The sequence below is a fragment of the Schistocerca piceifrons genome, chromosome 4 (assembly GCF_021461385.2).
Source record: "Schistocerca piceifrons isolate TAMUIC-IGC-003096 chromosome 4, iqSchPice1.1, whole genome shotgun sequence".
NCBI classification, from domain to species: Eukaryota; Metazoa; Arthropoda; class Insecta; order Orthoptera; family Acrididae; genus Schistocerca; species Schistocerca piceifrons.
Genome location: NC_060141.1, coordinates 196,660,283 through 196,673,824, shown reverse-complemented (window position 1 = coordinate 196,673,824; position 13,542 = coordinate 196,660,283). Strand labels below are relative to the sequence as shown.

At 43.5% G+C, this 13,542-nt stretch overlaps 1 protein-coding gene across 1 annotated transcript in view; it reads left to right on the top strand.

The window, feature by feature from the left end:
* LOC124795728 (vegetative cell wall protein gp1-like) overlaps positions 1-13,542 on the top strand; it is a 598,084-nt gene that overhangs the window by 532,443 nt on the left and 52,099 nt on the right. Inside the window, exon 6 of the mRNA XM_047259811.1 lies at positions 7,075-7,223. Within this exon, the coding sequence (XP_047115767.1) occupies positions 7,075-7,223 (149 nt within the window). The remainder of the gene's footprint in view (positions 1-7,074; positions 7,224-13,542) is intronic.

Genomic DNA, 13,542 nt, shown 5'->3' with positions numbered 1-13,542 from the left:
AGGTGCTCAGACAAAAATCAGATCTATAGCCATCGGGCAAAGGCTATAGCAGATCGTATCTTTTCGTTATCGAGTAACCAATGATCCACAAAAGGGAAACTACCATCTTCGTATTTCATTGATTACTTATTTTCTTTCGCGAACATAATACTTGATGCCAGACCTTGGCGCGTGTCACTAGTTTTCGTTTTCTAAATCCTTACTATTAAAGAGAACAGTATATACGCTGAAGAGCCAAAGAAACCGGTACACCTGCCTAATATCGTGTACAGCACCCGCGAGCAGGCAGAAGAGCCGCAACACGACGTGGCATGGACTCGACTAATGCCAGAAGTAGTGCTGGAGTGAATTGACACACTATATCCTGCAGGGCTGTCCATAAATACGTAAGAGTACGAGGGAGTGGACATTTCTTCTGAACAGCAAGTTGCATGGTATCCCAGATGTACTCAATAATTTTCATGTCTGGGGAGTCTGGTGACCAGCGAAAGTGTTTAAACTCAGAAGAGCCGGCCGGTGTGGCCGAGCGGTTCTAGGCGCTACAGTCTGTAACCGCGCGACCGCTACGGTCGCTGGTTCGAATCCTGCCTCGGCCATGGATGTGTGTGATGTCCTTAGGTTAGTTAGGTTTAAGTAGTTCTAAGTTCTAGGGGACTGATGAACTCATATATTAAGTCCCATAGTGCTCAGAGCCATTTGAACCAAACTCAGAGGCACTCTGTAGTAATTCTGGAAGTTAGGGGTGTCGCATTGTCCTGTTAAAATTGTAAGCGTCCGTTGGAATGCACAATGGACGTGAATGGATGCAAGTGATCAGACAGGATGCTTAAGTAAGTGGCACCTGTCACAGTCGTATATTAGACGTATCAGGGGTCCCATATCACTCCAACTGCACACGCCCAACACCATGACAAAGCGTCCACCAGCTTGAACAGTCTCCTCATGACATGCAGGTTCCATGCATTCATGAGGTTGTCTCCATACCCGTACACGTCATCCACTCGATGCAATTTGAAACGAGCCTCGTCCGACCAGGCAACATTTTTCCAATCATAAATAGTCCAATGTTGGTATTGACGGGTCCAGGTGAGGCGTAAAGCTTCGTGTCTTGCAGTCATCAAGGGTACACGAGAGGGCCTTCGGCTCAGAAAGCGCATATCGATGATGTTCCGTTGAATGGTTCGCACGCTGACACTCGCTGATGACCCAGCATTGAAATCTGCAGCAATCTGCGGAAGGGTTGCACTTCTGTCACGTTCAGCGATTGTCTTCAGTCGTCGATGGTCCCATTCTCGCAACATCTTTTTCCCAGCTGCAGCGATGTCGGAGATTTGGTGTTCTACCGGATTACTCGTAAAATGGTCGTACGGGAACATCCCCACTTCATCGTTCTCTGGGAGATGCTGTGTCCCATCCCTCGTGCGCCGGTTGTAACACCATCCTTAAACTCACTTAAATCTTGGTAACCTGCGATTGTAGCAGCATTAACTCATCTAACAACTGCGCGAGACACTTTTTGTCTTATATAGGCGTTCCCGACCGCGGCACAGTTTTCTGCCTGCTTACATATCTCTGTATTTGAATAGCCATACCTATACCAATTTCTTTGGCGCTTCAGTGTATGTATACGTACTGCTTAGAAAAGTGTTGTTAGTAGCTTTTACACCTTTCCTTCTTTGCAGCGTTCATACCGTTATCGTGATTTAGTGGACGTATTAATTTATCTGTCAGATTTTATAATAATCGCAGTTTTTGAAGCACAAAGGAAATTACAGTGAGGAACGTATACCTAATCACACTCTAATCTCTACATTTACCAAAAGTTATATTGAAGAAGTAAGTACCAAAAGTAGAATGAGGACCTCGCCATACTATCAGGAAGCGCAAAACAGAAATCAAGCATGATGTCCAGTATACGGAAAACAGAACATTACCCTGCCCTATAGCGTTAAGCCAATGAATGCACTGATTTATATCGTTATTAACGAAAATAATAATTAGATACACAGAAACAACACTAAGCACAAAGTCTTTAAAAGGAAGTGACTATTTTTAATATTAATACATTATTCTTGTTTTAATTACAAGAAAAATGTTAATAACTGTCTTCGTGTTTCCTCGTATGTTATTTTCCTTGAAATCGCTGACGGGTGATCCAGACTGAACATACATTAGAAATGACAATATGATCACTGGACACATCCTTTTTTGTCAAATAATATAGACCTATTCGCGGCATATATGAAATAACTTTATAAATCGTCTCTCGGACTGTTGTCAGAGATAATAAAATTCACGGACCACAGCCGTCTTTGTCAAATTGTATAGAAGTATAGGCCTATACGCGGGATATATGAAATACCTTTCTAATTCCTCTCTCAAATATTTACCGCTGACACGAAAGCTATTTACAGTTCATCGCTTTGTGCGTCATCCTGGAAAAGCTTAAGAACTAAAACAATCCGAAACGTCGTTGTGGGTGCAGACGCAATGCTGCTGACGAATCCATTATTGTAATTAAAGAAGTTATTCACCTTCATAAATCGGTAATGGCATTAAAATAAACCCTATCAAGAGCGCTTTGTAGCAAAAACCGTCTTTTCTTGCTGCACTGTATTTTATTTGTCCCAGACGCGTTTCGCATTTTTCACGTTAAGGCATCATCAATAGCATCTATAATGATTGAGTTTCGTTTTGATATGCGTTATTTGTAGATTATAAAACAGCTCACGTTTCGTATTTTATGGGAATAAGTCAGTACTTATATTTCTTCGCGTTTTTGGTTGGCTGCTTGCGTTCATCACTGCCAATTCTCTAAGATGAGGCGGTAATTAGAAATCCAAAGAATTATGGTCAGGCGAAACTGCTGGTTCTCCATACATACCCATCTATCTGTGTTGGATGGTTGAGATCGTCTATGCGTCTCGGTCTAAATGAAATGTTCCGTAGACCCATAAAGGATAAATCAAACCATTCGTCTACTTGCTGCTGTACATTCCGTGGAATGCCTCAATAAAAAAAACCATAAAACAAGCATTTCCAGGCATACCTACACATAACTCTTTCTGCGCTTGGTATGAAAAATAAACAAAGAGCGTTTGTGCCCTAATTTTTGATACACCATTTACACTTCCACTTGGTACTAGGAAAGTTCAGGAGGATAAACCTTTTTATCTCACTTTTTTTAAAATGGTTATTACCATACACAACTGCGTCGCTTCATTTCTCGCGGCTACATCAACAGTTTTCATCAGTTTGTTGACATCTGAGCTTGCTCAGCTCGATCCTTTCATTGCCTCAGAATCATCTTTTAACAAACGAGTCACTTTTTGTGAATGAAGAACGTCTTGCGAGACTAGATCAGAGCTGTAGGGATAGTGTTCCATCATTTTTACAAATATAATGGATAAATAGACAGTACATATTTTTAATCAAAGGGCGAGATTGCTGCACTGATAACGGAATCAACAAACGAGTTTGGATCTTAGAGGCGTGGTGTTAAATGTCTCTGCCTTTTGAGGCAGCTTTATTTAGCTTCTCACTTTATAATAGCTGTTTATTGAATACAAATTTGAATACTTGCCCTGTTAGGGATCCCTTAAGAGTCTTACGCGACAAAGGAGTGTGCATAGGAGTTTATTTCATTGTGCTTAAAGGATATTTTTATACGACAGGGTTAGCTGTCGTACAGATTAGCGAGTTACTTGTATATCTGCGGCATTACACACGAAGCCGTTGAGAAATAATGAATAAGTCGAACAGCTGTCTATTTGAAGTATAAGTTGTGACGAATACCACGTTTGGAAATATGAACATATTATGAAGTAATTCCCCAAGTGAAATAATAAGTGGGGGAAAAAAGAAATCGAATTTTTCCGTAAAAGAAACATAGTTCAATTGCAAACAGACGTTGCTAACCATCAGCCAGAAATGTGATGAATGAGATCTTCTCTTGGATCCTGCCGTTCTACACCGTAGCGCAACAAACCCCTGTCCGACCGGGTCCAGATGGACGCAAGCGCTGACAAGGGAAACACAATGTGCCATTAAGCTCCTCACCTCCTGCTCCTCCTGCTGCCTTTTTTATTTTTTTTTTCATTCGGTCCTAACTGCTTTAAAGTGTATATGTAAATTGTACTCCCTCCCATCTTTTAGTTTCGACAAAAAAGGGGAGCTAATGGACGCAGCAGGCTCGTCTCGTGTCATTGCTCTGCGTGACGTCACGTTAATTACGGCCTCTTCCTGCCTGCCTTGGGCCGCGTTTTATTTTACTCTTTCCTCGCCGTGTTCCTTTTGTTTCCGGCCCTGCGGGGCGGTAATGCTGCAGACTGTCGGGCGCGGCGCCACGCGACCGCCGACATTCATCTGTTCTCTCGCCGCGCATGCGCATTTGTTCACTACGGATGGCAGACGACTTTCCCTGAATTTTTAACGTTTTTGCTACTACGCATTTCCCGACGCACATTTCAGTTCAGAGTATGAGAGGTGTACGAAGCTAAAATTGAGTTTGTAGTGTCATCATACAGGTCGACACACACTTACTTTCTTGTTGCTCTTTCTTTTTTCGTCGTAGGAGTGAACTTGGTCAAGTGAAATGGAAAACTGAATTTCCTTTCCTTTCTCATATGCGTATCTTTGCTTATTTATTTTTTACGTTTAACATTCATTGAGTGGGGCATTTAAAGCGAATATTATTAGCAGAATTAGTCAAAATTGAAGTACTTGCCAAAATTTCGTCTAACGTTGGGAGTACGCGACAGCGGTTTTATTAAGAAATAAGTACCGCTGTTCCCTCCTGCTACTATTTTTCTAACCGTCAGAAACCCTTCCACAGTTCGACTGTTCAGAGATTCGAACACGCTACCTCCCACACCAAATTCAACGCCCCATAGCTGCCCCGGTTGGAACCTTCTCAGTTTCTTATGTGGCGTTGATCTGTCATATAGCCATCTGATGCATTGCATAATGTCACTGTTGTTTACAGTACATATTTGCGAACTTGTCATTTCACTACCACACTATTTCCCACATACACTGATAAGGGAGAAAATTATGACCACCTACATACCATCGGCATAAACCCGTCCAGGCGATAGCAGCGTCACCTGGCGAGGAATAACTGCTAGTCACACACACGCACGGTGCATTTAGTGGCAGGGAGTGTGCTGTCCGTGTGTAGAATGGGAAAGGCGCGAGATCTACCTGAGTTTGGCCGAGGGCAACTTGTGATGGCCCAGAGACTGAGCACGAGCATTTCGGAAGCTGCACGACTAGTTGGGTGTTCGAGGAATGCTATGATGAGTGTCTTCAACACGTGGAGAAACCGAGATGGGTTGGGCGGCCAACTTTCGTTATAAATGTCGGACGTCGTAGGTTGGGCAGACTGGTAAAACAGGTCAGGCAGCAAACTGTGGTGGAACTAACATCAGACTTTAATGTTGGACACAGTGCACCGAACACTCCTAATGATGGACCTCTGCAGCCAAAGACATGTGCATGTGCCAATGTTAATACCTCGACATCAGCAACTATGACTGAAATGGGCAGCTGGCCATCAGTACTAGACATTGGCGCACTGGCAGACCGCTGCATGGTCTGATGAATCCCGACACTTCCTTCATCATGCCTGTGGGAGGGCGCTAATCTGTCATCTTCCAGGAGAACAGCTCCCTGGCATCTGTACTGCAGGACAGAGACAAGATGGCAGTGGCTCCATTATGCTCTTGGGAACATTCACGTGGGCATCTGTGGGTCCTGTGGAGCTCGTGCAAGGCACAATGATGGCCAAGTAGTAAGTATCATACACTGGTTGTAGACCACGTACGCCTCTTCATGACCCTCATGTTTCCAGATGGCAGTGACATTTTTCAGTAAGATAATGCGCCTCCTCACAAGACCAGAAGTGCGATGGAGTGGTTCGGGGAACACAGTGGAGAGTTCCAATTGACTTGCTGGCCATGAAACTCGCCAGATCTCAACCTGATCGAACACATCTGGGATGTGTATGAACTTGGCGTCAGAGCTCATCGCCCCCCCCCCCCCCCCCCTGCCTGGAATTTACGGTACTTACGTAACTGGTGTGTATAGATGTGGTGCCAATTCCCTCCGGCGCCCAATTGAGGCCTCATTGCTTTCAGGCCATGATGCATCGCCGATGTTATGCATGCCAAAGGTGGACATACCGGCCATTAGGTAGGTGATCATAATGTTTTGGCTGATCAGTGTATATGCTCCCATAGACATGCACATCACATATTTTTATGTACAGATTACCACAATGATTATTTTTTTTATTATTTGGTTGAGCCTTCCCCTGCTACACTTTCGCCCTTTGCAGCAGGGAGAAAGTTCGATAGTAGTTTGAAGTCTGTTGATGGTAGACAGAAGGAGTGAATACCGGAAACAATTACAGCGTTTTGATGACTATTGTTTCTGTACTCTTACACAAAGGAAAAAGGGATATTACTATTTCTAAAAAACTTTCTTTCAACGGAGAAAGGATCAAAATTATTGTAATTTACTCGCAGCAATAGCGCACAACAGAAACGGAAACGATGCTGGAACAAGGTTGATGTCATACATTACTATCACACAGATCTTAGCACGAGAAGCCCAATAAATGAAAATTATCGATGCTGAATTACTGGAGCGATCACAAGAAATAAAGAGAGGTAAATACTAAAAAGTTATCACGAAACAGACAAAATGAGTGAATTTAGTTTCTCTACATCGAGTGTAACTGGTTAATGTTGTGGGCGTTACTAAACAAGTGTTGGATGCGTGCAACTATGTACACGATGCAACCCGTCTGATTCGCCCACTTGGATACAGTTCTTGGAAGATAAGCGTCAACGGGCGGCAACAGTTGGGTCTCGAAACGAAACGATTTTTCGCCGCGATACGCGACACTCATCAAAATTCATATGTAAATTTTCTGTAGACAGGTAGTTCTGCTATTGATGGTAACCAAGTATCATAGTACGTGTCAAGCAACCTCCATTATCACCGCTGCAACTCCTCTGGGACGAGTCCTGTCTTGAAAACAGCAGTGCTAACCTTTTTGGGTTTTACCAGCTTCAGTTGGCCACCTCTCTCACAAGGGGCCCAATAATTCGCTCCACGGCTATAACCCCTCTGGTGACCGACTTTGTTACAGTTGTGCAGAGTGACACCTGGGAGGAAATGGAAAGTGTGGAGATTACTCCAGAGCCCACGACACGCAGGTAATTTTTTTACTTTCACATTTGTTGAGTTTGGCAACTCACAAAGTGTTACTTTACAACCTAACCTAGACGTCGAGCTAAACTACATACCAGTCCCTCACTAAAACCAGTTTTTTTTGCTTTGGTTCTCCAATTAAGTAAGATGCTACCTCGAAAAGCAACAGCCCCAGGTTCTGTAGAAATGTGTTCCCGCATAAATTATAAATGCTCGAACACGCTGGTGACCCTGTCAAGCGCTCGTACCACCTGAATGGACACATGTGAGCACTAATCTACACTGCTCTAGCTAGCAGTTGCCTTTTGTCGGGCGCCGGCCGATGTGGCCGAGCGGTTCTAGGCGCGTCAGACCGGAATAGCGCTGCTGCTACGGTCGCAGATTCGAATCCTGCCTCGGGCATGGATGTGGATGCTGTCCTTAGGTTAGTTACGTTTAAGTAGTTCTAAGTCTAGGGGACTGATGACCTCAGATGTTAAGTCCCATTGTGCTCAGAGCCATTTGAACCATTTTTTTCTGTCGGGCATCGTTCGGCACTATCTGCATGTTCATCTAGATTTACCCGTCACAAGCAATCCAGATGTGTGTAGCGAAGGGTACTTCGGTACTACTAAAACTTCTTCCCTTCTACACATATTTCTGTGCTCTGGGAATCACTGTGAAATACATGGCAGAGACTAATTTCAGTTTTCGTCCCATTTCATTGCTAAATGATCTGAGGAGACTGGCCATCTGTGTGAGTTGCTGTTTGACAGGTTGTATTGAAACGTCCCCTTAGAACAATTATACACGACTGTGCTTAAACTGACACACAATATTTTTTTAGCGCAACGCAATCTGACTTTCAGTAATCCCTACAAGAGAATGGCCCTGACTAAATTAACCTATACGTTTCACAAATCACTTACCTCACAAAAATCTTCGTTACTCGAACTACTGCAATACAGCGAGCGCTACTACTGCCAGCTAAATAAAAGATTGAAATTACGGAAGGCACTAACTACTGATAGGCATAGTTAGCAAATGAAAGATTTTAATAGAGAACAAACAATGTATTTACCTTAATAGTCATAATATATATAGCAGTTCATGACATCCATTCTTACAAATGTACTGTTTCTGATGGACACACCTCCAGATTATCCATTCTCAAAAATCGGCCATCTCACTTCCCCACATCCACCACTGCTGGCGGCTCACCTCCAACTGCGCAACGCTGCGCGCTGTTAACATCCAGCTGCCCAACACTACAACGGCAGACAACAATGCAAAACTAGCCACAGACTGCACACAGCACAGCCAGTGATTTTCATACAGAGCGCTACGTGGCGTTACCACTATAAAAACCTAGACAGCCTACTTACAGTATCTACACGATCTTTCCCGGAAACTACCTAAGGGATTGAAGAATATTCCTGGTTTCTGGCCTGAGAGACTATTCTTAACGTCTTGTAAGCGGGCTTTAGGAAGACGCGCGGCATCTTTCTTTGAGTGTCTGCTAGGTAAGTTTCTCAGCCTTTCTGATACATTTTCTCAATAGTCAAACATGTCTCCCCGCAAGTTTCACCTAATATGAGTCCCACACATTTAACAGTATTATGGTAATGACAGTAAAAACGTTTTGTATGCGTCCTCTTTTTCGCATATTAACTACAGTTTTCCAGTATTCTTCCACAGAACCGTAGACTGGTTTTTTCTGTAACCACCACTGTGTTTCTGTTGTTGTTCCGCTTCATTTCTCTACCCATGTCATGGCTTAGCTGTGCCTCATTAGTCCTGTATTTTTAGTCGACGTATATCGAGCGTATTCATGACGATGCATTTCTCTACATTAAGAGCCAGGTATTTGCTCCATTCGCGACTGGTTCGCGGAAAGAATGACTGTCGCTAAGACTGCCTATAAGTTCGAATTTCATATACAGCCATGGCTATGTGCATGGGCGTCCTTTTCAAATGAAGCCTCGTGGCTTTCGACTTACGGAACATCGGACGCTAATCGTTGTACACACTTGTTACAAAAAGTGCTGCCCCTGCATTGTCCCTCTCCATTGCGGCACTTGCTTGACCTGCATACTGCAAGACCATTTAAAATCAGACGAGTTCATAAGTGTGCACTGTACTTTGTGTTAGTAAATCATTTAACTGCTGCACTCCTTACTTCTGAACTGGTAGAAACTGGACGACTTTAGGCTGTCAATGCTTTGTGTCTGACCACTCTAATAATAATAATAATAATAATAATAATAATAATAATAATAATAAAACTGTTTGAAGTGCTATAGTAGCCCTTATGTAGTTACCGCTGCGTCGTGCTGTCAATTAATTCGTTTATCTGTTTTGAAGCGAGTAATGAAGCAAGTTATGGACTGCTGCAGGTGCTGTCTACAACTTGGAGAAGTCATTTGCTTGAAATATGCAGCATTTGTTACGTATGTTTCTCACTTTTATCATTAGCGGTGTGTGGGACAGAGCACAACATACGTCTGTAGTGGCTGGACTATGCGAGGAACCTGAAACCTCCACCGCATTAATGCTATTAATTGAGAAAAGTAATCATTGATAACTTATGTAATCAATATTGGAGTCTTACAAAATCGTGATAATACTAACGATCTTTTGAAAATAGTCTAGTTTCGTGAATGAAGCCGGCCGATGTGGCCGAGCGGTTCTAGCAGCTTCAGTCTGGAACCGCGCGACCGCTACGGTCACAGGTTCGAACCCTGCCTCGGGCATGGATGTGTGTAGTGTCCTTAGGTTAGTTAGGTTTCAGTAATTCTAAGTCTAGGGGACAGATGACCTCAGATGTTAAGTCCCATAGTGCTCAGAACCATTTTTTCGTGAATGAAACAGAGTCATATCGTTTCGCTTTTACCCCTCAGAAAACTTCATTTCACTTCTAAGCAATAATTACCCCCAGATTGGGAATCATTCGCCTGGAGTAAATGATAGTTGCGAAGTCATCCTGCTTTTCGCTACAACTTCCTATTTTTGCAGTTTTCCTGTGTACTGTGGCACCGTCGGCAAACAGCTTCGAGTAGCCTCGGAAGTTGATGTGTCTCGAGTGGCTGGTATCTCCGGCACGCCACGTAATTAATCATTTGCTAAGTGAGCTTCGTCGCTGTGCCATGTTAATTACTAAAGGCAATGTCGCAATATACTGCACGCTCTCGGATAATAAGTTGTGTCGGATCGTGGGAATATCGGGAATGGTGACAGGCTATTTTCTGCGAGAACTGTCCGTCGGCGAGGAGGTGTAAAAAAAAGTCCCGTTGTCGACAATTGCGGGCGGCAGCGACGCCTGCCGTGTGCCGGAACCGCTTAAGGGGCTCTCGGGCGGGCCGATAAATAAAACAGCTCATAAAACCCGCCCCAGGAACGCCAAGTATTTTAATGAGCGCCGAGCCGCGGCAGCCGCCGTAAATGGAGCCGGGATTCCTACCCCCGCGGCCCTCGGCCCTGCGGGGGCCCTAGGCCCTTCTGGGCGCACAAAAAGAGGAAGAGGGCCGCGCTGCGCCAATTACATCAGGTGCGGCCCCACTCTCCCTTCTCCTATATAGGACAAGTGATGCGGCTTCTTCCACCACGTGTGCCTCACAAGCGTTACTCTTCTTCTTCACTTCTTATATTAGCATTTTAAACCTGTTCCATCTTCACAAACTCCTTCCGTCTCTTCTTACACTCTGTACAAAAGTACTCTATGACTGAAACTTGCGCAGGAGCACGCGGAGGCGGAACACAGTTGTCGTATTGCGTTCAGAAAACGTGCGTAATCTTAATTATGTACTGAAAATTAAATGTCTTAAGGAGGATATAAGATGAACATCTACATCTACATCCTTACTCCGCAAAGCACCTGACGGTGTGTGGCGGAGGGTACCTTGAGTACCTCTATCGGTTCTCCCTTCTATGCCAGTCTCGTATTGTTCGTGGAAACAAGGATTGTCGGTATGCCTCTGTGTGGGCTCTAGTCTCTCTGATTTTATCCTCATGGTCTCTTCGAGAGATATACGTAGGAGGGAGCAATATACTGCTTGACTCCTCGGTGAACGTATGTTCTCGAAACTTCAACAAAAGCCCGTACCGAGCTACCGAGCGTCTCTCCTGCAGAGTCTTCCACTGGAGTTTATCTATCATCTCCGTAACGCTTTCGCGATTACTAAATGATCCTGCAACGAAGCGCGCTGCTCTCCGTTGGTACTTCTCTATCTCTTCTATCAACCCTATCTGGTACGGATCCCACACTGCTTAGCAGTATTCAAGCAGTGGGCGAACAAGCGTACTGTAACCTACTTCCTTTGTTTTCGGATTGCATTTCCTTACGATTCTTCCAATTAATCTCAGTGTAGCATCTGCTTTACCTACGATCAACTTTATATGATCATTCCATTTTAAATCACTCCTAATGCGTACTCCCAGATAATTTATGGAATTAACTGCTTCCAGTTGCTGACCTACTATATTGTAGTTAAATGATAAGGGATCTTTCTTTCTACGTATTCGCAGCACATTACACTTGTCTACTACATTGCCATTCCCTGCACCATGCGTCAATTCGCTGCAGATCCTTCTGCATTTCAGTACAATTTTCCATTGTTACAAAACCAAAACGAGGATAATGGAATGTAGTCGAATTAAGTCGGGTGATGCTGAGGGAATTAGATTAGGAAATGAGACACTTAAAGTAGTAAAGGAGTTTTGCTATTTGGGGAGCAAAATAACTGACGATGGTCGAAGTAGAGAGGATATAAAATGTAGACGCAATGGCAAGGAAGACGTTTCTGAAGAAGAGAAATTTGTTAACTTAGAGTATAGATTTAAGTGTCAGGAAGTCGTTTCTGAAAGTATTGTATGGAGTGTAGCCATGTATGGAAGTGAAACATGAACGATAAAGAATTTGGACAAGAAGAGAATAGAAGCTTTCGAAATGTGGTGCTACAGAAGAATACTGAAGATTAGAACACATAACTAATGAGGAGGAGGTATCGAATAGGATTGCGGAGAAGAGGAGTTTATGGCACAACTTGACTAGAAGAAGGGATCGGTTGGTAGGACATGTTCTGAGGCATCAAGGGATCACCAATTTAGTACTGGAGGGCAGCGTGGAGGGTAAAAATCGTAGAGGGAAACCAAGAGATGAATACACTAAGCAGATTCAGCAGGATGTAAGTTGCATTAGATACTGGGAGATGAAGCTTGCACAGGATAGAGTAGCATGGAGAGCCGCATCAAATCAGTCTCAGGACTGAAGACCACAACAACAACAACAACAACAACCTTAGGATTAATTGCGGACATTTTTTCAGCAGGAAATCTCTTCAATTCCACGGTGAACTTCATGAAATTTAAAGTAAAAAATCTGTTTATAATGAAGATTAGTAGTAAGTAAATAAGAAACAAATACATAGACGACTGTAACCGCAGACTTCAGTACAGGGCAACAACCGCCATTGGACAGCTCTTATTGGTCAATTCCAGCTTCGTTTGACCCCTAGCGCCTCTAGTGGTCTGGAAGGAACTACGTGGCTTGTTGCCTCTTTTCCCAATCAGCTTTCACCCCCGTGCATTGCCAAACTAACACACAGTGGCTGCTACTCTGACAAAGTAAAACTAACCTCTGTGACCAAGATCTGTGGTCTCAGGAACAGATTTACGGTTATAACGATGCAATGGAGGTTGAGTACATGTGTCAAATTTACAATTTTATTTACATTTATGGCCAAAAGTAACTGAAAATTGTCATGACAAATAAAGCAGCCTCCTTTCACTCTTATAGTATTTGTTCATTTCAACTGAACTGCGTCTTCCTTAAATTTTCAACGTACTGTTTCATTTCTTGAACCTTTTGTCGTATGACGTTACTGGCCCGTCTAGATTGAATTTTTTTCTTCTACTTCTTTTTCCTTGGCGGTATGATTGGAGCGGGGTTTTGTCAGTCTGGCGATGCCAACTGAGGAGATATTTGAAACTAAAGTAGCGGCGCCAGCCCGACAACGGCCGGGAAGGCAGTGAACTGACCTAACGCCCATACATACTGTAGTCTGATGACACCACTGTTGATGACACAGCAGTCGGTCTCATTTCGTTGGCCCCCCTGTGGCCAGAACGGCGGTACTTTTCTTGTTCTTGCTGCCATATGAGATGAGTGGAAAGGCCACAGAGTCAAACAATCTTACTGCATTTCCACATTGAGACTGATTGTAGAAGAAAGAGATCCACCAATCAGCTACAGTGTTTAAAAATTTACTAGCATTAAACTCTGAAATCGGCTGCTAACAAATTTCATAAAACTTTTAGCTATTTTGTTTATTTGTTTCTAACAAAAAA